Source organism: Oncorhynchus masou, chromosome 24 (genome assembly GCF_036934945.1).
Source record: "Oncorhynchus masou masou isolate Uvic2021 chromosome 24, UVic_Omas_1.1, whole genome shotgun sequence".
Classification (NCBI taxonomy): Eukaryota; Metazoa; Chordata; class Actinopteri; order Salmoniformes; family Salmonidae; genus Oncorhynchus; species Oncorhynchus masou.
Genome location: NC_088235.1, coordinates 102,316,445 through 102,341,192, shown reverse-complemented (window position 1 = coordinate 102,341,192; position 24,748 = coordinate 102,316,445). Strand labels below are relative to the sequence as shown.

The 24,748-nt window shown below is 39.3% G+C and overlaps 1 protein-coding gene across 1 annotated transcript; it reads left to right on the top strand.

Moving 5' to 3' along the window:
• Positions 1-1,406: 1,406 nt before the first annotated feature.
• On the top strand, positions 1,407-23,182 carry jak1 (Janus kinase 1). Its single transcript, XM_064933240.1, has 4 exons — positions 1,407-1,684; positions 13,732-13,937; positions 22,010-22,133; positions 22,963-23,182. Exons 2-4 carry the CDS (start codon positions 13,739-13,741, stop codon positions 23,165-23,167), a joined length of 528 nt encoding a protein of 175 aa, XP_064789312.1. The 5' UTR covers positions 1,407-1,684; positions 13,732-13,738; the 3' UTR covers positions 23,168-23,182.
• The last annotated feature ends 1,566 nt before the right edge of the window (positions 23,183-24,748 follow it).

The following is a 24,748-nucleotide window of genomic DNA, read 5'->3' as shown; positions in this document are numbered from 1 at the left end:
AGTGATATTACTGTAACAGTTAGAAGGAATTGATTTTTCCATGTGTTGCAAATTATATAATGAAATGCTTTTAGAGACTCGGTGCATTTGTATTGAGCTATTACCAGACACTGAGTGCCTGTTAACGAGGCAAGATATATCTACTGTATATATATATTTTTGGGTATCGAATCCACATTAGACTAATGTATGCATCAAATCAAATCAAAGTTTATTGGTCACGTACACAGTTTTGCAGGTCCTAGCATTAGCTAGGAATACAACATCAATACACACATAATCCAACAGTTCAATTAAGACACATTAGAAGGAGCAATGTCAGAGTCCGGAATATAAATACATTCATAAACTGGATGGTTCAAGCCCTGAATGCAGATTGGCTGACAGCCGTGGTATATCAGGGCGGCAGGTAGCCTAGTGGTTAGAGTGTTGGGCCAGTAACCGAAAGGTTGCTTGGTCGAATCTCTAAGCTGACAAAGGTAAAATTTGGTCCTTCTGCCCTTGAACAAGGCAGTTAACCCACTGTTTCAAGACTGTCATTGTAAAATAAGAATTTGTTCTTAACTGACTTGTCTAGTTAAATAAATATCAGACTGTATACCATGCATATGACAACATTTTTATTTTTACTGCTCTAATTACGATGGTAACCAGTTTATAATAGCAGCAAGGCCCCTCAGGGGTTTGTTTTCTATGGCCAATATACCACAGCTAAGGGATGTATAAATGAACTCTGCATTACGTAGTGCCAAAGAAAAGCCTTTAGCCGTGGTATATTGGCCCTATACCACCTTATTGCTTAAATGTATGTATGTAAATGGTGTGTATAGACAGTATGGACAGTATATGAATAGAAAAGTTATGTACAGCAGTAGCTATATAAGATGAGCCATGACTAGAATACAGTATATACATATCAAGTGGATAAAACAGTTAACATTATTAAAGTGACCAGTGTTCAATGACTATGTACATAGGGCAGCAGTCTCTGAGGTGCAGGGCAGAGTACCGGGTGGTCGCCGGTAGTGACAGTGTCTAAGGTTCAGGGCAGGGTACTGTGCATGGTGTATTACATGAGTAATATACATAGAACATTACTATGCAAATAACTCCCAAAAGCCTACATGGCAACATAAATTGTGGCATTTACAATAACCTCACACCCTTTTGTGTGGATTTTAAGACCCATGAAAGATGAGGGAGGGTTTTATTATCTCCACACACACACACACACACACACACACACACACACACACACACACACACACACACACACACACACACACACACACACACTGGATGTGATTTCCTTCAGTTTACTGCTCCCTCCAGTCTAGGGTTAACAACATATATCAGTGTCTATGGGCTAAAGGATCACTTGACTGAAGGAGTAATGCACCAATCAGAATGCGTGAAGCTGAGCATGATGCACTATTTTCGGGAATAGGGACGTTACTTGACAGGAAGGGTAAGCTAGAAAGATTATGTATGTGCTTTCGACCAGAAGGGAAAGAAACTCGTCGGGCAAAAACAAATTCGTTTGGAATATTGACATGACAAAGGATATTTTCTTGTCAAGATCAACTCAGTCTTTATAGTTTCACAACGGATAATTATATTCTGGATCTACGAACAGAACGATACGGAAGTAAACTTGCCATCTGGCTAGCTTGCTAACGGCTAGGTGAGTAAAAAACACATACAATCTGTTTTAAATTGATATTGAGTAAAATACCAGCCACCAAGCCGCTGATATTCTTTTAACTAGAATCGTTATTAGATTCACACCTGCTTATTGCGGGCTGTTACAAATGCACAGGATCTCATAGTTGAGGAACCCTCAACTCCGTTCTCTTGTATCGAGGGGGAGTTGAGTTTTGATGACTGGTCGCGGGATTTACAAGCAACAATATTGAGTCACCGTCAGTCGATTCTTGTACAAATGTCAATTCTGAACGCTTAACTGTACCTATGTTTGTCCTGTACAACTGCGGTCCCTCCGCGGGATACTGACATTCATACTCCCAATAAAAACTTTTAGCGAATACAACCACGGACTTTATCTCGTTACTCGTACAACGTAAACTGAGATTCAATTGAGTCTTTGCTATCCGGGATCCTTGAGAGGTCTCTACCCTAAACCATAGCCCTAACCTTAACCCGTACATAACCCGTACATTAAATGCGCAAAATGCAGACATTGCTCCACCATTTCCACCAATTTTAATAGATCGCCAAATTAAAGTTTGTGACAGAACAAAGTGTAGAGAATCAAACCATCTAAGCCGCTGTAAAATAAAAATACATTTTTCATAACCCAACATATTATATTTTCAGCTGTTTGAAGCTGTTGTACAAACCTGAAAGGAAAAGACGCAAAAACTGAAGAACGGAAAGCATAGAAATGGCGCACATAGAACAGTTCTACCGCTTATTGGACTTGCTTTAAATGAGAATGGCAGATCTATAACGGTTCGCTCAAAAGTTACATGTTGCAGCTTTAATCTCTACCGTAACGTTAAAATGTCAACTACGAGGTATAACTAACTGCACGTGTATAACTACAACCAGTTAGAAAGTCGTACTTTTCCGAGTTTTCTTGTTCGGACGAACGCTTGAACACAGCAAGGGACATGCCAATGAACCCGAATTGCACCGACCCAATTGGAGTTCAGTTTACTTAGTTATGAGCAGCGAGGGAAAAGTCGGTGATTGTATTCAATTAAAGTTTATTAAAATTATGAATTAACACCCCGCGGAAGGACCGTATTTGTACAGTACAAACATAGGTACATGCTGCTAAGGGTTTTCAGAAATAGCATTTTTTTTACAAGAATCAACAAATTTTGACACAATGCTGCGACCAGTCATTAAAATCCAACTCCGCCTCGATGTAAGAGAAGCGAGGGTTTATGGAGCCAGATAGCTGCCCCAAAAATTGAATTTACACATCGTTAGGCTTGTAAGAAAATCCATGCATAATTTGTCAGGATCATAAGAAAAGCCATGCGTGAAACATGAAATTTCATCTGTGAACATACAAAAATCATTGTAGGTAATGTTTTATGAGCTAAACTATGTAGAATAGTTGGAAATGACAACTCCCTATTACATCAGACAGTTCTGTATTTGATGTATCCATAGAGAACTGTGCAATGTGTGCATTGAGCTCACAGAAAAAAACTGAACAAAATGGAATTCAAATAATTCAACAGATGTCGGTCAACTGACATTTCGGTTAGTCGCCCAGCACTATAAATTGGTTGTTGATCATTGTTAGACAGTCATTTTCAAGTCTTGCCATAGATTTTCAAGCAGGTTTAAGTCAAAACTGCCACTCCGGACCATTCACTGTTCTTGGTAAGCAAATTCAATATAGATTTGGCCTTGTGTTTTAGGTTATTGTCCTGCTGAAAGGTGAATTCATCTCCCAGTGTCTGGTGGAAAGCAGACTGAACCAGGTTTTCCTCTAGGATTTTGCCTGTGCTTAACTCCATTCCATAAAAAAATGTATCCTGAAAAACTCAGCAGTCCTTAACGATTACAAGCATACCCATAACATTATGCAGCCACCAGTGGTACCCCGTGATGGGTTGTGTTGGATTTGACCCAAGCATAACACTTTGTATTCACAACAAAAAGTTCATTGCTTTGCCACATTTCTTTTGCAGTTTTACTTTAGTGTCTTATGGTAAACAGAATGCATGTTTTTGAATATTTGTATTCTATAGAGACTTCCTTCTTTTCACTCACACTGTCGATTAGGTCAGTATTGTGGAGTAATTCATCCTCAGTTTTCTCCTATCACAGCCATTAAACTCTGCAACTGTTTTAAAGTCACTATTTGCCTCATGGTGAAATCCCTGAGCGGTGTACTTCCTTTTTGGCAACTGAGTTAGGAAGGACACCTGTATCTTTGTAGTGACTGGGTGTATTGATACACCATCCAAAGTGTAATTAATAACTTCACCATGGTCAAAGGGATATTCAATATCTGTTTTTTTTAATCCATCTACTAATAGTTGCCCTTCTTTGCGAGGCATTGGAAAACCTCCCTGGTCTTTGTTTCAATCTGGGTTTGAAATTCACTGCTCAACTGAGGGACCTTACGTATACTTTTATGTGTGGGGTATAGAGATTAGGTAGTAATAATAAAATCCTATAACTTATTTAGGTTTGCCATAACAAAGAGGTTGAACAGTTATTGACTCAAGACATTTCAGCTTTTACATTTTTTATACATTTGTAAAGTTCAAAAAACATAATTCCACTTTGACATTATGGGGTATTATGTGTGTGTTTGTAGGCCAGTTTACACAATCTTAATTTAATACATTTTAAATTCAGGCTGTAACACAACAAAATGTGGAAAAAGTCAAGGGGTCTGAATACTTTCTGAAGGCACCGTATGTATTTTTTTCATGCATATAGAAACACCCCATTTTAAATCACATTATACACACATCAATGATTAGCCTACACCTCTCACCTTGATTGAGTGCCAACGGAAGAGGAGCAGCCTAGGCAAATTATTAGGGAAAATGTTTTCAGTGTGCTTAAACCTATTATGGCTGCAACCCTTTGTTCTCAATTTCTGCCTGAAGACATACCCAAATCTAACTGCCTGAAGCTCAGCCCCAGAGGCAAGGATATGCATATTCTTGGTATCATTTGAATGGAAACATTCTGAAGTTTGTGGAAATGTTAATTGAATGTAGGAGAATATAACACAGTAGTTCTGGTGGAAGAAAAGAGAAAGAAAGAGCATACATTTTCTGTTTTTTATTGTTGTAGTATCATCTTTCACATGTACTAGAATAGGATGCTGGAGATAATTTTGATGGATAACACAAGAGAGCATCTGTAGGTGTGCAATGTTTAAGACTGATAACTTCAGGAATGGGTGAGCTACATGACATTTAGCATGAAGTCACCCAGGTGTCCCACACAAGTTGCCCAAATGTACCCAAGTGGCCAAATTGGTGAAATTACCTATAACTATATACAGCAGTGCAAAATGTTTAAAAAATATTAGAAAAAAAAAAAAACAGTACACACCCCTTTGAAGTCCTCGTCATAATATTTTGCTGCCTGTGCCATGTCCCATAGCAGTCTCTTTCTGATGTAAAGCAGAGGCAAACTGAACAAGTGGTGCAGTTCATGCGACACAGAACACAACGACGCCTCCATGCTGTGCCCTTTTGGCTCTGAGGCACAGTCATGCCTGCAGTAATGAACTGTGGCATATGAACACCACTGGGGGCACAGGTAGAGCGGGCAGCTTGGCACCGGGGCCTCCCAGTCAGAGTCGCTATCACTGTGAAAGAAAACATAAAAAAATATTTGTATTGTATGAGCCTTTTATCATCACATAAAATAAACAGATATGTATTGATTGTATAGAGCAGAGGGCACAGTCACTAAGGTGTTCCATTCAACTCCGGCCATTGTTGTATGTATATGTATACAGTGCCTTGCGAAAGTATTCGGCCCCCTTGAACTTTGCGACCTTTTGCCACATTTCAGGATTCAAACATAAAGATATAAAACTGTATTTTTTTGTGAAGAATCAACAACAAGTGGGACACAATCATGAAGTGGAACGACATTTATTGGATATTTCAAAAAAAAATTACAAATCAAAAACTGAAAAACTGGGCGTGCAAAATTATTCAGCCCCCTTAAGTTAAAACTTTGTAGCGCCACCTTTTGCTGCGATTACAGCTGTAAGTCGCTTGGGGTATGTCTCTATCAGTTTTGCACATCGAGAGACTGAATTTTTTTCCCATTCCTCCTTGCAAAACAGCTCGAGCTCAGTGAGGTTGGATGGAGAACATTTGTGAACAGCAGTTTTCAGTTCTTTCCATAGATTCTCGATTGAATTCAGGTCTGGACTTTGACTTGGCCATTCTAACACCTGGATATGTTTATTTTTGAACCATTCCATTGTAGATTTTGCTTTATGTTTTGGATCATTGTCTTGTTGGAAGACAACTCTCCGTCCCAGTCTCAGGTCTTTTGCAGACTCCAGCAGGTTTTCTTCCAGAATGGTCCTGTATTTGGCTCCATCCATCTTCCCATCAATTTTAACCATCTTCCCTGTCCCTGCTGAAGAAAAACAGGCCCAAACCATGATGCTGCCACCACCATGTTTGACAGTGGGGATGGTGTGTTCAGGGTGATGAGCTGTGATGCTTTTACACCAAACATAACGTTTTGCATTGTTGCCAAAAAGTTCAATTTTGGTTTCATCTGACCAGAGCACCTTCTTCCACATGTTTGGTGTGTCTCCCAGGTGGCTTGTGGCAAACTTTAAACGACACTTTTTATGGATATCTTTAAGAAATGGCTTTCTTCTTGCCACTCTTCCATAAAGGCCAGATTTGTGCAATATACGACTGATTGTTGTCCTATGGACAGTCTCCCATCTCAGCTGTAGATCTCTGCAGTTCATCCAGAGTGATCATGGGCCTCTTGGCTGCATCTCTGATCAGTCTTCTCCTTGTATGAGCTGAAAGTTTAGAGGGACGGCCAGGTCTTGGTAGATTTGCAGTGGTCAGATACTCCTTCCATTTCAATATTATCGCTTGAACATTGCTCCTTGGGATGTTTAAAGCTTGGGAAATCTTTTTGTATCCAAATCCGGCTTTAAACTTCTTCACAACAGTATCTCGGACCGGCCTGGTGTGTTCCTTGTTCTTCATGATGCTCTCTGCGCTTTTAACGGACCTCTGAGACTATCACAGTGCAGGTGCATTTATATGGTGACTTGATTACACACAGGTGGATTGTATTTATCATCATTAGTCATTTAGGTCAACATTGGATCATTCAGAGATCCTCACTGAACTTCTGGAGAGAGTTTGCTGCACTGAAAGTAAAGGGGCTGAATAATTTTGCACGCCCAATTTTTCAGTTTTTGATTTGTTAAAAAAGTTTGAAATATCCAATAAATGTCGTTCCACTTCATGATTGTGTCCCACTTGTTGTTGATTCTTCACAAAAAAAATACAGTTTTATATCTTTATGTTTGAAGCCTGAAATGTGGCAAAAGGTCGCAATGTTCAAGGGGGCCGAATACTTTCGCAAGGCACTGTATATATATATATCTATCTATCTCTCTCTCTCTATATCTCTCTCTCGATATCTCTATATCCAAACAAACCAACACACACACAAAACAAACTACACATTTCATTGCAAAAAAAATAATATTTTTTTTCTTTTTTATATATAATATATATATTTGTATATTTCATAAAACGGCATTAGCACTTACCCATCCAGAAGTACGTCCTGTCCTTGCAGAAACAGCTCCTCATTTCGTTTGAATGATAACACTCCAAGATTCCTCAAACAAAAAATCTGTCTCACTTTTACTTTAGTTTGACTTCGCTTTACATGAAGTATTCGCCAGGATATCTTCAATGAAATCGTTGAAACTACAACTTTCCGAAATACAGCTGCACGTAAAAAGCCTTACAGCAACCCCTCTGATCGTCAAGGCGAAAATGGAGTTCCCTGCGAGTGCGATTACAACAAAGGAATTTTGGTCCAACCCCAAACCATTACATACTGGCGTTTACCTTAGCTCATTGGCGATCTACCCAGATAGATTTCAAGAAGATCAGTGGTCATTGGGCAGAACTATAGTCAATCAATGAAGCTTCGCTAAAATTATTGGTGCGTCAGGTAGTCATTTATCGTTGTCTTCAAATCAGCTCACTTCGGTCAATTCTCCCCGCAAAAAAAACTACTTTGTTTGACTGTGTTGCAAACATCCATAGGAATGCACTGACACCCACCATGACTATGTAAACAATTGTTTACAGGGGCGAATCACGCCGAATGCTCCGTAAAAAAATGATAGAGATGCAATTCACGGCACAAATAGTTTACAAAATGTTTAGATTTAGGCTATAAAAATGGATTTTATCAAAGAAAACTGCCCTTCATTTGATCAATGGGATACTCAGGAAGAGAAATAAGAGCAAGATATCAGAATGTAAGTCATAATTTTACCTTCAGATGTAAATGTGTAAAACCTGTCATGGCAGAAAATGTTTATGTTCTTGATTGCTCTTCTCAAACAAAAGCATGGGATTTGTTCTGTAATAGCTATTTTAAATTGGAAAACATAGTTTGATTACCAATATTCTAATCTTTTGAAGGGTGTAAGACACTTGCATTTTCAAGAATGTTTAATGTTACGAAATTGTATTTTTAGTTGTCACTCTGAAATTTCCCCTGATGTTGATCCCTGTACAGGGACAGCAGCCATAACAGGTTTTAAAACCTCTCTGGGATAGGGGGTGGTATTTTCACGTCCGGATGAAAAGCGTGCCCAAAGTAAACTGCCTGCTACTCAGGCCCAGAAGCTGGGATATGTCTATCATTAGTAGATTTGGATAGAAAACACTGAAGTTTCTAAAACTGTTGGAATATTGTCTGTGAGTATAACAGAACTGATTTGGCAGGAGAAACCCCGAGCACAAACCATCCATTGAATTTCTTTTTAGGTCAATCTGTTTTCCATTGGTTTCTATGGCAAGCCTGTATTTAATAGAAATATGCTTGCAGTTCCTATAGCTTCCACTAGATGTCAACAGTCTTTAGAAATTGGTTGATGTTTTTCTTTTGATAAATGAAGAAGTAGCCATTTCCTTTCTGGGTGTATAGCCAAGTGTACTGGTTTTTTTTTGTCGCGCGTGACCTGAAGCTCGCTCCACTTTCATTTTATCCACTAATGAACTCAGTTTATCCCGTCTTATATTTTATAGATTATTTGCATTTTAAAATACCTCAAGTTTGATTTGGAAAGTTGTTTGAAATGTTTGGACATAGTTTGGTATTGTCATGCCAATCATCCACCACCGTCACCTCATGTTTCAGCATTGTAATGCACAGCCCCATGTCACAAGGATCTGTACACAATACCTGGAAGCTGAAAATGTCCCAGTTCTTCCATGGCCTTCATACTCACCAGACATGTCACCCATTGAGCACATTTGGGATGCTCTGGATCGACGTACGACAGCGTATTCCAGTTCCCGCCAATGTCCACCAACTTCAGACAGCCATTGAAGAGGAGTGGAACATCCCACAGGCCACAATCAACAGCCTAATCAACTCTACGTGAATGAAATATCTCGTGCTGCATTAGGCAAAACTGACTGGTTTCTGATCCACGCACCTATTTTTTTTGTTTTTAGGTATCTGTGACCAACAGATGCATACAGTGGGGCAAAAAAGTATTTAGTCAGCTACCAATTGTGCAAGTTCTCCCACTTAAAAAGATGAGAGGCCTGTAATTTTCATCATAGGTACACTTCTGATATGACAGACAAAATGAGGGGGAAAAATCCAGAAAATCACATTGTAGGATTTTTAATGAATTTATTTGCAAATTATGGTGGAAAATAAGTATTTGGTCACCTACAAACAAGCAAGATTTCTGTCTCTCACAGACCTGTAACTTCTTCTTTAAGAGGCTCCTCTGTCCTCCACTCGTTACCTGTATTAATGGCACCTGTTTGAACTTGTTATCAGTATAAAAGACACCTGTCCACAACCTCAAACAGTCACACTCAACTCCACTATTGCCAAGACCAAAGAGCCGTCAAAGGACACCAGAAACAAAGTTGTAGACCTGCACCAGGCTGGGAAGACTGAATCTGCAATAGGTAAGCAGCTTGGTTTGAAGAAATCAACTGTGGGAGCAATTATTAGGAAATGGAAGACACACAAGACCACTGATAATCTCTGTCAATCTGGGGCTCCACGCAAGATCTCACCCCGTGGGGTCAAAATGATCACAAGAACGGTGAGCAAAAATCCTAGAACCACACGGGGGGACCTAGTGAATGACCTGCAGAGAGCTGGGACCAAAGTAACAAAGCCTACCATCAGTAACACACTACGCCGCCAGGGACTCAAATCCTGCAGTGCCAAACGTGTCCCCCTGCTTAAGCCAGTACATGTCCAGGCCCGTCTGAAGTTTGCTTGAGAGCATTTGGATGATCCAGAAGAAGATTGGGAGAATGTCATATGGTCAGATGAAACCAAAATATAACTTTTTGGTAAAAACTCAACTCGTCGTGTTTGGAGGGCAAAGAATGCTGAGTTGCATCCAAAGAACACCATACCTACTGTGAAGCATGAGGGTGGAAACATCATGCTTTGGGGCTGTTTTTCTGCAAAGGGACCAGGACGACTGATCCGTGTAAAGGAAAGAATGAATGGGGCCATGTATCGTAAGATTTTGAGTGAAAACCTCCTTCCATCAGCAAGGGCATTGAAGATGAAACGTGGCTGGGTCTTCCAGCATAACAATGATCCCAAACACACCGCCCGGGCAACGAAGAAGTGCCTTCGTAAGAAGCATTTCAACATCCTGGAGTGGCCCAGCCAGTCTCCAGATCTCAACCCCATAGAAAATCTTTGAAGGGAGTTGAAAGTCTAGAGCCCAGCAACAGCCCCAAAACATCACTGCTCTAGAGGAGATCTGCATGGAGGAATGGGCCAAAATACCAGCAACAGTGTGTGAAAACCTTGTGAAGACTTACAGAAAACGTTTGACCTCTGTCATTGCCAACAAAGGGTATATAACAAAGTATTGAGATAAACCTTTGTTATTGACCAAATACTTATTTTCCACCATCATTAGCAAATAAATTCATTAAAAATCCGACAATGTGATTTTCTTTTTTTCATAGTTGAAGTGTACCTATGATAAATTACAGGCCTCTCATCTTTTCAAGTGGGAGAACTTGCACATTTGGTGGCTGACTAAATATTTTTTTGCCCCACTGTATCTGTATTCCCAGCCATGTGAAATCCATAGATTAGGGCCTAGTGAAATGTATTTTTATTGATTGATTTCCATATATGAACTGTAACTCCGTAGTATTTAAAAAAAATTGTTGCATGTTGCCTCGCCTCTTTTTTGTGTGTTATTTTATAGTTTCTAGAAAAATAAAAAATAATAATAATATATATATACAGTGCCTTGTGAAAGTATTCGGCCCCCTTGAACTTTGCGACCTTTTGCCACATTTCAGGCTTCAAACATAAAGATATAAAACTTTATTTTTTGTGAAGAATCAACAACAAGTGGGACACAATCATGAAGTGGAACGACATTTATTGGATATTTCAAACTTTTTTAACAAATCAAAAACTGAAAAATTGGGCGTGCAAAATTATTCAGCCCCTTTACTTTCAGTGCAGCAAACTCTCTCCAGAAGTTCAGTGAGGATCTCTGAATGATCCAATGTTGACCTAAATGACTAATGATGATAAATACAATCCACCTGTGTGTAATCAAGTCTCCGTATAAATGCACCTGCACCTGAGTAGGTGTCGACTTTTGACTGGTACTGTATATAAAAGTACTATGTATGCATAACAACAAAGCTGTAAAAACAAAACAAATTTGTGTGCGCCAAAGAGGGGTTAATAAAGCATTTATTTATATATATATAATATTTATATATATATTTATATATATATATATATATATATAATATTTATATATATATATATATATTTATATATATATATATATATAATATTTATATAAATATTTATATAATATTTATATATATATATATATAATATTTATATATATATATATATAATATTTATATAAATATTTATATAATATTTATATATATATATAATATTTATATATATAAATATTATATATATATATATATATATATATATATATATATATATATATATATTTATATATATATATATATATATATATATATATATATATATATATATATATATATATAATATTTATATATATATATATATATATATATATATATATATATATATATATATATATTTATATATATATATATATATATATATAATATTTATATATATATATATATATATATATATATAATATTTATATATATATATATATATATATATATATATAATATTTATATATATATATATATATAATATTTATATATATATATATATATATATATATATATATATATATATATATATATATATATATATAAATAAATATTTATTTATATATAAATATAAATAAATATAAATATATATAATTTATTTATATATATATATATAAATAAATAAATATTTATTTATATATAAATATAAATAAATATAAATATATATAATTTATTTATATATATATATAAATAAATTATATATTTATATATATATATATATAATAAATTATATATTTATATATATATATATAAATAAATTATATATTTATATATATATATATAAATAAATGTTTTATTAACCCCTCTTTGGCGCACACAAATTTGTTTTGTTTTTACAGCTTTGTTGTTATGCAAACAAACAAACCAGATCGGATGGCGTTTCGCTGCAGAATGCTGTGGTAGCCATGCTAGTTAATTATCCCTTGAATTCTAAATAAATCACAGACCTTGTCACCAGCAATGCACCATCACACCTATTCCTCCATTCTTCACGGTGGGAACCACACATGCGGAGATCATCCATTCACCTACTCTGCATCTCACAAAGACATGGCTGTTGGAACCAAAAATGTTAAATTTGGACTCCTCAGACCAAAGGACAGATTTCCACCGGTCTAATGTCCATTGCTGGTGTTTTTTTGGCCCAAGCAAGTCTCTTCTTATTATTGGTGTCCTTTAGTAGTGGTTTTGTTTGCAGCAATTCGACCATGAAGGCCTGATTCACGCAGTCTCCTCTGAAAAGTTGATGTTGAGATGCGTTATATTCCGTATAGACACATTTAATGTAATCCTTATTATGTCCTGTTATATTCCTGTTATATTCCTATCAGTGAAGAGATGTATGATTAATGTAGGCCTATTTTGTTTGTGTGTGTGGCAGCCCAATTCTGATATTTTTTTCCAATAATTGGTATTTTGATCAATCACATCAGATCTTTTTCAGAGCTGATCTGATTGGTCAAAAGACCAATTAGTGAAAAAAAGTTACAAATTGGCCCACCTGTGTAAATGTTGTGTGTGTACTGTGACCCCGCTGATCCCATCATCAGTCAGTAGATCAGAGCTCCGCCGCCATGGGCGATAGGCTGATAAGGGCTGTTATGAAACAAGCTGTGTCCGAGCCACTGGGGGTGCTGCCTGCGCCGCTCTAGAGGAAGGGGAAACGCTGCTGGGAGAAGTAATGGGATGATCTGCATGCAGAGGGGAACTATCTCTCTTCCTCTCTACCCTTCATCCTCTCTTCCTCTAGTAGGAGAGTTGGGTAAAGGGGACAGTGTTATCCTCGGTCAACTCTCTTGTCCTTGGCTTGCCACGTCACGGGACCACAGAGCGTGTTGTGCTCTTAGAAATAACATGGCTTGAGTAATTATAATTCTGTGTTTGTTCTTTTATGCCATCAATTCAGTGGGCATGTGTGTTATTAATAGGGTTACCTTGATAGAGGAGTGTGTGTGTGTGTGTGTTTTGATTTAATCTATGAAGGTATGTGAATGACATTTCAAGAGGTGTGTGTTTGCTTTGGTGAGATTATCTAAGTAGGTGTGTGTGTTGTGAATGACGTCGCCTCAGTAGGTGTGTGTGTGTTGGGGGCAGCCCATGTTGGAACGTGAGTCATCAGGGTATGCAGGACTCTGCATCGCTGCTACAGTGAGCTCACCTCTGGATCAATACATTACCTACTCTTGACACATTTACCCACTCCAACTCACCATTCCTCTCCTTCCAGAGTCTGGATGCCAAGTCTGGGGGTGATGGAGCTGGGCAGGCAACTGTGTGGGAAGATGAGGAGGTCAAGGAGGGCCGAGGGCCCCGTCACTGTGACCATGAGAGGTCTGGAGATTCATTTCTACCTTCCAGATACTCACCCGCTGGAGTTTCTCAAAGACCGTTTCACCGCTGAGGAGCTGTGTGTGGAGGCCGCCAAAAGATGCTGTAAGTACTGTCTCAACTCCCGCCGTGTGTGTGTGTGTGCCTAACTGCGATCATCCGTATATGTGTGTGTGTGCCTGCCTGCCTGCGGGAATCTGAGTGTGTGCGTGCCTGTATGCCAGAGCATTAAATTGCATAATCTGTGTTTTCACGATTTGATTTGGGGAAGTTTTCAGAAACATTCTGGAGTTATACTCCTATCTTAAAGGTCCTGAAAAGTCATTCTGAAAAGTACTTTTTTTCTCATGGTTAACTCCCAGGAAGTTTGAAACAACAGGCTGAGCGGGTGGGGAGCTTGTGTTCATGAGCTCGCCTTGACTGACAGCTCTGTGAAACACCTATGTCAAGCAACTTGGATGCAGTGAGCAATGTTGCAGTAAAATCCTCTAAAGCTAACTTGGTGATACTAAAAGCAACTCAAACAACATTGAAATTGCACCAGCAGTGCCCTCCGTAATTAATTATTGGGACAGTGAAGCATTTTTTTTTCTTTTGGCTCTATATACCAAAAGTTTGGATTTGAAAAAAAAGGCTATGACCTTGAAGTTAAAGTGAAGACGGTCAGCTTTAATTTGAGGGTATTGTCATTCTTATCAGATGAACTGTTTAGAAATTACAGCAGTTTTTGTACATAGTCCCTCCATTTTAGGGGACAAAAAGTATTGAGACAAATTCATATGTATGTGTATTAAAGTATTTTTTTGTCCCATATTCATAGCAGACAATGATTACATCAAGCTTGTGACTCAAAGTGGCTCAAAACATTTGCTGAATGCATTTTCTGTTTGTTTTTGGTTGTTTCAGATCATTTAGTGCTCAATGGAAATGAATGGTAAAATCATGTATTGTGTCATTTTGGTGTCATTTTTATTGTAGGTAAGAATAGAATGTTTCTAAACACTTATACATTAATGTGAATGCTACTTTGATTACGGATAATCCTGAATGAATCGTTAATAATGATGAGTGAGAAAGTTAGACACAAATATTATACCCCCCCAGTAAATGCTAACCCCCTGTTATTGTAATGGTGAGAGGTTTGCATGTCTTAGGGGTATGATATTTGTGGGTATGGAATTTTCTCACTCATCATTATTCACGATTCATTCAGAATTATCCGGAATCATGGTAGAATCCACATTACTGTAGAAGTTTTTAATGACCCGTCCCAACCCCCATTATGTTCCATGCTGGCTGAAGACAGAGTTGAAGTCGGAAGTTTACATACACTTAGGTTGGAGTCCTTAAAACTCTTTTTTTCAACCACTCCACAAATTTCTTGTTAATAAACTATAGTTTGTCGGTTAGGACATCTACTTTGTGCATGACACACAAGTAATTTTTCCAACAATTGTTTACAGACAGATTTCACTTATAATTCACTATCACAATTCCAGTGGGTCAGAAGTTTAAATACACAAAGTTGACTGTGGAAAATTCCAGAAAATTATGTCATGGCTTTAGAAGCTTCTGATGCTAATTGACACCATTTGAGTCAATTGGAGGTGTACCTGTATTTCAAGGCCTACCTTCAAACTCAGTGCCTCTTTGATTGACATCATGGGAAAATCAAAAGAAATCTGCCAAGACCTCAGAAAAAAAATTGAAGACCTCCACAAGTCTGGTTCATCCTTGGGAGCAATTTCCAAACGCCTGAAGGTACCACGTTCATCTGTACAAACAATAGTACGCAAGTATGAACACCATGGGACCAGGCAGCCGTCATACCACTCAGGAAGGAGACTTGTTCTGTCTCCTAGAGATTAATGTACTTTGGTGCGAAAAGTGCAAATCAATCCCAGAACAACAGCAAAGGACCCTGTGAAGATGATGGAGGAAACAGGTGCAAAAATATTTATATCCACAGTAAAAATGAGTCCTATATCGACATAACCTGAAAGGCTGCTCAGCAAGGAAGAAGCCACTGCTCCAAAACTACCATAAAAAAGCCAGACTACGGTTTGCAACTGCACACGGGGACAAAGATCGTACTTTTTGAAGAAATGTCCTCTGGTCTGATGAAACAAAAATATAACTGTTTGGCCATGATGACCATCATTATGTTTGGAGGAAAAAGGGGGAGGCTTTCAAGTCGAAGAACACCATCCCAACCTTGAAGCACGGGGGTGGCAGAGTCATGTTGTGGGGGTGCTTTTCTACAGGAGGGACTGGTGCACTTCATAAAATAGATGGCATCATGAGGAGGGAAATTGTGTGTGATATATTGAAGCAACATCTCAAGACATCAGTCAGGAAGTTAAAGCTTGGTCGCAAATGGGTCTTCCAAATGGACAATGACCCCAAGCATACTTCAAAAGTTCACAAGTTCAAAATTCACCCAACTTATTGTGGGAAGCTTGTGGAAGGCTACCCGAACCATTTGACCCAAGTTAAACAATTTAAAGGCAATGCTACCAAATACTAATTGAGTGTATGTAAACTTCTGACCCACTGGGAATGTGATGAAAGGAATAAAAGCTGAAATAAATCATTCTCTCTACTATTATTCTGACATTTCACATTCTTAAAATAAAGTGATGATCTTAACTGACCTAAGACAGGGGATTTTCATTCGGATTAAATGTCAGGAATGAAATGTATTTGGCTCAGGTGTATGTAACCTTCCGTCTTCAACTGTCGCTCGACTGTAACTTGTTAAAACCAGACACAGATGAAAGGGGAAACGAGTATGTTTGCCATATATGAATAGGGTAAACTTTGAATTATATTCGCTGACACCATACAGTGAATTTTTGCACCAGTAGATTAGCGATCTAGCTACTATATACCAAGCACCTCTGCAAACACGCCTTCTCCGGTGTTGGTTATGAGGTGGCACTTATTTAAATTTGGTAAGAGAATATCATGTTACCATTAGTGTATTAAAATGAAAGTTCAGGTGTTGTCATCTTGTTCCCTAATGAATCCAAGTGTTTGAGGGGAACAGTAACTTTATGATCAAACTATATCTTCTGCCAACAGAAGTCCACTGTGCCACTGTAAATAGGCCCCGTCACATGAGAACTGTTACCTAGGAGACAAGAAGGAGTAATACAGTAACTAAGAAATGGCTTCATAGTCAGAGATGTTTTGTCTCTTTTTGTGTGCTGCTCATTTGTGTCGTACAGTAGCTTCTAGCCTATATGATATGGGACCTGAAAATATTCCAAAGATGTAGGCCTATCTGTGTTATTTGTGGATCTTTGTTTTATTGCCAACAATCTGTTTGTCAGTGGATGCTCTTCATTACAGCTGAATCTCGATGTTTAAGATACGCTAAATCCTAATATAAGAAATGCTTCTGATGCTCGTAGTAACCATATTAACTGGCTATTACAGTAACTGCCAGATATAAGGCACACAATACGGACTGATTGATGAAGCCCAGCTACAAACCCTCATGAGAAAGGCCACTAACATCCAGCATCTGTTTTCTTACCGTTCTAAAAATGCTTGTTTGGTAGCCTTCTTCCTTGACAGACACATTTTGGACGATATTTAAAACATTGTTTCTGATACTTGCTCTAAAAGTCCAGAACATCTGCCAGTGGGACCAGGGATGGATAGAAAGGGAGAGAGAAAGAGAGGGGAAGAGAAAGGAGTGGGTCTGTCTGTCCAGCTCTTGCTTTCAGCAAGACACTCCAAGACAAGATGGAGGCTGGTTGGGGTCGGGCCAGAATGGGACAGGTTCTGGAATTTCCTCTGTGTGAAGCCAAAACATATTTTCCTAGTACTGCAGAGAGAGAGGGGAGACCAAGGAGGAGTTCAGCTCCTCCTCCTACCATAGTCCATGCGCAAACATTCACTAGTTAACCTTAGAGGCTAAACAAGCGAAGCAGCTGCCAACATAAATGTATTATCTGTTTTACAGCAAGTGTGTCTGTGAAGGGCCTTTCTGTCTGTGTGGTCAGTGGTAGGTAGTTTGATACACACAGTAAGTCACAACAAAATAGGAGAGCTCAGATAAGAGGAAGTATCCCTGCCCCGGCATGTTCCTGTCTCTCACTATGTTCCCTTTTTTGTTTGCAACAATTAGAAAGGTTTGTCTGTAAAGGCTAAAGTGTTAGCCTATAGGATATGTAGTAGTAGTAACAGTTCCTACTGTATGTTATAGGACTACTACTGCTGCCGTTACAATCACTTATAGCTTGCACTTGCCATTTCATGACAGTCTAGAGACTCTACAGTAGACTCATGACAGTTATGCTTAGTGCAATACATTAAGATGGAGTAACATCCAGATATTTTGATCTGAGTTATCGAGGCTTGGTTTACAGTACCTTCGGAAAGTAATCAGACCCCTTGACTTTTTCCACATTTTGTTACGTTATAGCCTTATTCTAAAATGGATTAAATATTAATTGTTTTCAGCAATCTACACACAATACCATATAATGCCAAAGTGAAAACAGGTTTTTAGACATTTTTGCAAATTTATTACAAATAAAAAACTAAAATACATTATTTACATAAGTATTCAGCGCCTTTGCTATGAGACTCAAAATTGAGCTCAGGTGCTCACTGTTTCCATTGATCATCCTTGAAGTTTCTACAACTTGATTGGAATCCACCTGTGGTAAATTTAATTGATTGGACATGATTTGGAAAGGCACACACCTGTCTATATAAGTTCCCCCAAAAACCAAGCCATGAGGTTGAAGGACTTGTCTGTAGAGCTCTGAGATAAGATTGTGACGAGACACAGATCTGGGGAAGGGTACCAAAACATTTCTGCAGCATTGAAGGTCCCCAAGAACACCGTGGCCTCCATTTCTTAAATGAAAAATGTTTGGAACCACCAAACTAAGCAATCGGGGGGGAAAGGCCTTGTTCTGGGAATTGACCAAGAACCTGATGGTCACTCTGACAGAGCTCTAGAATTCCTCTGTGGAGATGGGAGAATCTTCCAGAAAGACAGTCATCTCTGCAGAACTCCACCAATCAGACCTTTATGGTAGAGTGGCCAGTTGGAAGCCACTCCTCAGTAAAAGGCAGCCTGCTTGGAGTTTGTCAAAAGGCACCTAAAGGACTGTCGGACCATGAGAAACAAGATTCTTTGGTTTGATGAAACCAAGATTGAACTCTTTGGCCTGAATGCCAAGCATCACATCTGGAGGAAACCTGGCACCATCCCTACGGTGAAGCACTGGGGTGGCAGCATCATGCTGTGGGGATGTTTTTCAGTGGCAGGGAGTTTGAGACTAGTCAGGATTGAGGGAAAGATGAATGAAGCAAAGTACAGAGACATCCTTGATGAAAATCTGCTCCAGAGAGCTCAGGACCTCAGACTCGGGCGAAGGTTCGCCTTCCAACAGGACAACAACCCTAAGCACACAACCAAGACGGACTTGAACCTGATCAAACATCGCTGGAGAGACGTGAAAATAGCTGTGCAACAACGCTCCCCATCCAACTTGACAGAGCTTGAGAGGATCTTTAGAGAAGAATGGGAGAAACTCCCCAAATACAGATGTGCCAAGTAGAGTATGACCGATTTAATCGGAATGGGCGATTTTTAATTAGGGGCGATTTCCAAGTTTTCATAACAATCGGAAATCGGTATTTTTGGACACTGATTTAGCCTTTAAAAAAAATGTAACACCTTTTATTTAATCTTTATTTAACTTGGCAAGTCGGTTAAGAACACATTCTTATTTTCAATGACGCCCTAGGAACGGTGGGTTAACTGTCTCGTTCAGGGGCAGAGCGACAGATTTTCACCTTGAATCCACTGAGCTGACAATCTTGCAACCTTACAGTTAACTAGTCCAATGCAATAACGACCTGCCTCTTGTTGCACTCCACAAGGAGACTGCCTGTTACGCGAATGCAGTTAGCCAAGGTAAGTTGTTAGCTAGCATTAAACTTATCTTATAAAAAACAATCAATCATAATCACTAGTTAACTACACATGGTTCATGATATTACTAGATATTATCTAGCGTGTCCTGCGTTGCATATAATCTGACTGAGCATACAAGTATTTCAGTATCTGCCTGAGCGGTGGTAGGCAGAAGCAGGCGTGTAAACATTCAACCTGTTTTTGCTTTGTCATTATAAGGTTATTGTGTGTAGATTGATGAGGAGAAAAACAAAACAATTTCATCAATTTTGGAATAAAGCTGTAATGTAACCAAATGTGGACAAAGTCTAGGCGCCTGAATACTTTTGGAAGGCACTGTATGTTGGGGGATTCCCTCTCTCTGTCCAAGACGGTGTGTTTTGCGGAACTAATTTCTCACAGTTCAGTTCTGTGCACCACTCCCTTCCTTCCTGCCTCCTTGGCTGCCCAGTGAATTTCTGACCCAATGAAACCTGCCCTATAAACACACAAAGACCCACTGTGACTGTGAAGATCTACACCTATTGGAAACGTTGAACATACAGTAGCTAGTATCCATAGCCAAGTCAGTCACTCGTCCAATATGTTGTTATTCCTAATGGGACTTTACCTCTGTTATTTTTCACACAGAAACTGTAGGCATACATGCGTGTGCTGTACTCTGCACTGCAGGAGTACTCAAACTATTTGAGAAGGTCCAGTCGTACAAATTTTCTAGATGGCAAAGGTCTGGATGGATATTATAATTTATCGGTGTAGTAATAAACCTGCAACCTATGCGACCCCAAACTGTTCACACACCTATTGTTGGCACAGAGAGAAAATGTTGCAGTTTTAAAGCTCATTTTCTGCCATTCTACACATTTTGCCATGTCTTGTGTGTTCATTTGATACTGGAGTGACTCAACAAAATCAATGGGGGCTCCCTGGGTGTCGAGTCCCCTGGGCACATAATCTGGCCATGATAACTACTATTATACAAGTCTTAGATTAGACCAGCATTACTGCCTACAGCTAGTTGATCAACTGGACATTTCTGTTTATAAATAACCCTCTCAGGTCTGTCAGTGATTGAAATAGTCTAACGAGGAAAACTGCCCTGTTCTATCAAATGTTGCACCTTGTGCATTCTACTCTTACAACTCTCAATAGAAGTACTGCGGTCCACCTATTGAGTAGGTCTGCTGTACTGTATGTATAGGGATGGGCGATTATGGCCTAAATCATACCTCAAATTTGTAAAATAATACATAGGCTAAATATAAGCCTTCCACAACCATAAGACCTACTAATAATGTAATTATTTTATTAAAATAGTGTAGTGTGCTTTTTTTTGACAATCACTGATCTAGTTTAAGTCTGTTTATGAAAATGCCATTTTTGTTACAAATTTAACTAGAACCATGCACATCCACTAATAGCCCAATGACAAACTTCTTGTCACAGACATTATAGAAAATTAACACCGGTCTCATAAACAATCAAGCACAAGCCCACATGCTAGTGAGTAGCCAGCTAGTCTTTATTTAGTCTAGCCAACTTAGATCTATTTGCTTGCTAAAAAGGTAGAACAGTTGAACTGTTATGAACACACCCTCTTGTCTGTCTCCAGCTGTTTGAACAACAGCCTGTTGACTCTGTTTACATGTTGAAATCTAGTGGCCTACCTGGATAAGAAGAGGCTTATTTCTCAGAATGACAACGAGTTGCCAGTTCCTTAAATAAATGTCTTTTTATGCTCATTGTACATTTCTAAAACACAGACTTGACAGCTAGCACATAACAGTATGTGACTAAAATGCTGCCAGTGGTACGTGGTAAATGAAAAGCCTGACAGAAACAGAGCATTCATTTTCCACAATCATGTTCATTGATGCTCTCGTTTTAGTAGGGTAAGCTCTGTTCTACGTTTTGGGAGTTAGAAAGGTTAAGTTGTCATCTATTACAGTAAAATAATGTTTCTGTCGGTAGGTGGTTAGGAGACCGGACCAAAAATACACAACACTCATACTTGATTCTTGAACTTGAACTTGATTCTTGCTATACAGGCATTATTGAACATCGCGCTAAAACATAATTTCAAATGATATATATATATATCGCCCAGCCCTAGTATGTTATGCTATTTATACCACGACTTCTATATGAACTTTGTGGTACTGACGAGTCTGTGTCAAAATGAATGAAGGGATGAATAATGTTGTAATGTATCCCCTCTCTCTGTCTCTCTCAGATATCTCCCCCCTGTGCTGTAATCTGTTTGGTCTGTATGATGAGAACCAACAGCTGTGGTACGCTCCCAACCATGTCATCAAGGTTACTGACGAGACCTGCATCAAGCTTCACTACCGCATGAGGTACTGAGACAGGCCTACTGCACTGTGTGTGTTATTACATTATCAAATCATTCTAATGGATGATGAATCTCATGGACTCTCACTTACTTAGTTATCCACCACTGTTATCTGCTGCTGTTGTCGTTGTGAGCTTTCTGCATCACCTGTCACTACGTTCTAGATTATTCAACAGGGCTGATACTTAACCATCATTCATCACCCAGGATTCAGTGTAACAAAGGTGGGGTGTATGAGACATTGGCACCATGCTGTGCAGAGTCAACTGGCACTTGCTGAGCTGGTAAACTTGTCTACATCAGATAAGATTCAAATACAGTAGAATGTAATTAATTAGGATTTACTTGTGAACTGTTTTTACGATCCACATGTAAACATGGATACAAGGCAGGAAGAAATCCGATGCTTAGAGTATGAAGTGGATGTGTTTGTTTGTTACACCTGAGGGCATTGAAACTGGAGATATTCAGTTGCCTTGCCTGTTCCGTTGTGTATGATCCAAGAGAAACTGTTAACTCCGAGAGGAAGGATAGCAAACATGTGGTATCACGCAGACATCCTCTTTCTGTTCTTTCACTAGAAAATAGAGAGCGAGGAGGGGAGGGTGAATGTGGTGAGAGCCTTAATGAGCAGGCCTATTGTTGAGTTGAATTTACATCATACAGCCAGGGTATACTTGGTCAAACAACAGATCATGGTCAACCTTTGTACACAAATACAAACAAATGCGTATACTTACTGTAAATATGTGGACACCTCACCCACATACCAAGTCCCGGCCTTGTCTTGGTATTAACATGGTCCTGTCTCTTCTCTCCCATCCATCCATCAGGTTTTACTTCACTAACTGGCATGGTACCAGTGAGCGTGAGTCTCCAGTGTGGAGACACTGTATCAGTAAGCTGAGGGGAGATCGCGGCCCACAGAGGGCCCCTGAAGGTATACCCCTACTGGACGCGGCCTCCCTTGACTACCTGTTCGCCCAGGTACGTGTGGGTGTGTGTCTGTATGGGAGGGTGTGTACACTGTGCAGGTAAAAATGCTATTTGTCACATATGCCGACTACAACGGGTGTAGAATTTACAATGAAATGCTTTCTCAAAATAGTAACAGAAGAATGATGCTAGATACAGGGAGTACCAGTACCGGATCAATGTGCAGCTATATACAGGGAATACCAGTACCGGATCAATGTGCAGCTATATACAGGGAATACCAGTACCGGATCAATGTGCAGCTATATACAGGGAATACCAGTACCGGATCAATGTGCAGCTATATACAGGGAGTACCAGTACCGGATCAATGTGCAGCTATATACAGGGAATACCAGTACCGGATCAATGTGCAGCTATATACAGGGAATACCAGTACCGGATCAATGTGCAGCTATATACAGGGAATACCAGTACCGGATCAATGTGCAGCTATATACAGGGAATACCAGTACCGGATCAATGTGCAGCTATATACAGGGAATACCAGTACCGGATCAATGTGCAGCTATATACAGGGAATACCAGTACCGGATCAATGTGCAGCTATATACAGGGAATACCAGTACCGGATCAATGTGCAGCTATATACAGGGAATACCAGTACCAGGATCAATGTGCAGCTATATACAGGGAATACCAGTACCCGATCAATGTGCAGCTATATACAGGGAATACCAGTACCCCGATCATTGTGCAGCTATATACAGGGAGTACCAGTACCCGATCATTGTGCAGCTATATACAGGGAGTACCAGTACCGGATCAATGTGCAGCTATATACAGGGAATACCAGTACCCGATCATTGTGCAGCTATATACAGGGAATACCAGTACCCGATCAATGTGCAGCTATATACAGGGAATACCAGTACCCGATCAATGTGCAGCTATATACAGGGAATACCAGTACCGGATCAATGTGCAGCTATATACAGGGAATACCAGTACCGGATCAATGTGCAGCTATATACAGGGAATACCAGTACCGGATCAATGTGCAGCTATATACAGGGAACCAGTACCATCAATGTAGCTATATACAGGGAATACGTATCATTGTGCAGCTATATACAGGGAATACCAGTACCCGGATCAATGTGCAGCTATATACAGGGAATACCAGTACCGGATCAATGTGCAGCTATATACAGGGAATACCAGTACCGGATCAATGTGCAGCTATATACAGGGAATACCAGTACCGGATCAATGTGCAGCTATATACAGGATCAGTACCGGATCATTGTGCAGCTATATACAGGGAATACCAGTACCGGATCAATGTGCAGCTATATACAGGGAGTACCAGTACCGGATCAATGTGCAGCTATATACAGGGAGTACCAGTACCGGATCAATGTGCAGCTATATACAGGGAGTACCAGTACCGGATCAATGTGCAGCTATATACAGGGAATACCAGTACCGGATCAATGTGCAGCTATATACAGGGAATACCAGTACCGGATCAATGTGCAGCTATATACAGGGAATACCAGTACCGGATCAATGTGCAGCTATATACAGGGAATACCAGTACCGGATCAATGTGCAGCTATATACAGGGAATACCAGTACCGGATCAATGTGCAGCTATATACAGGGAATACCAGTACCGGA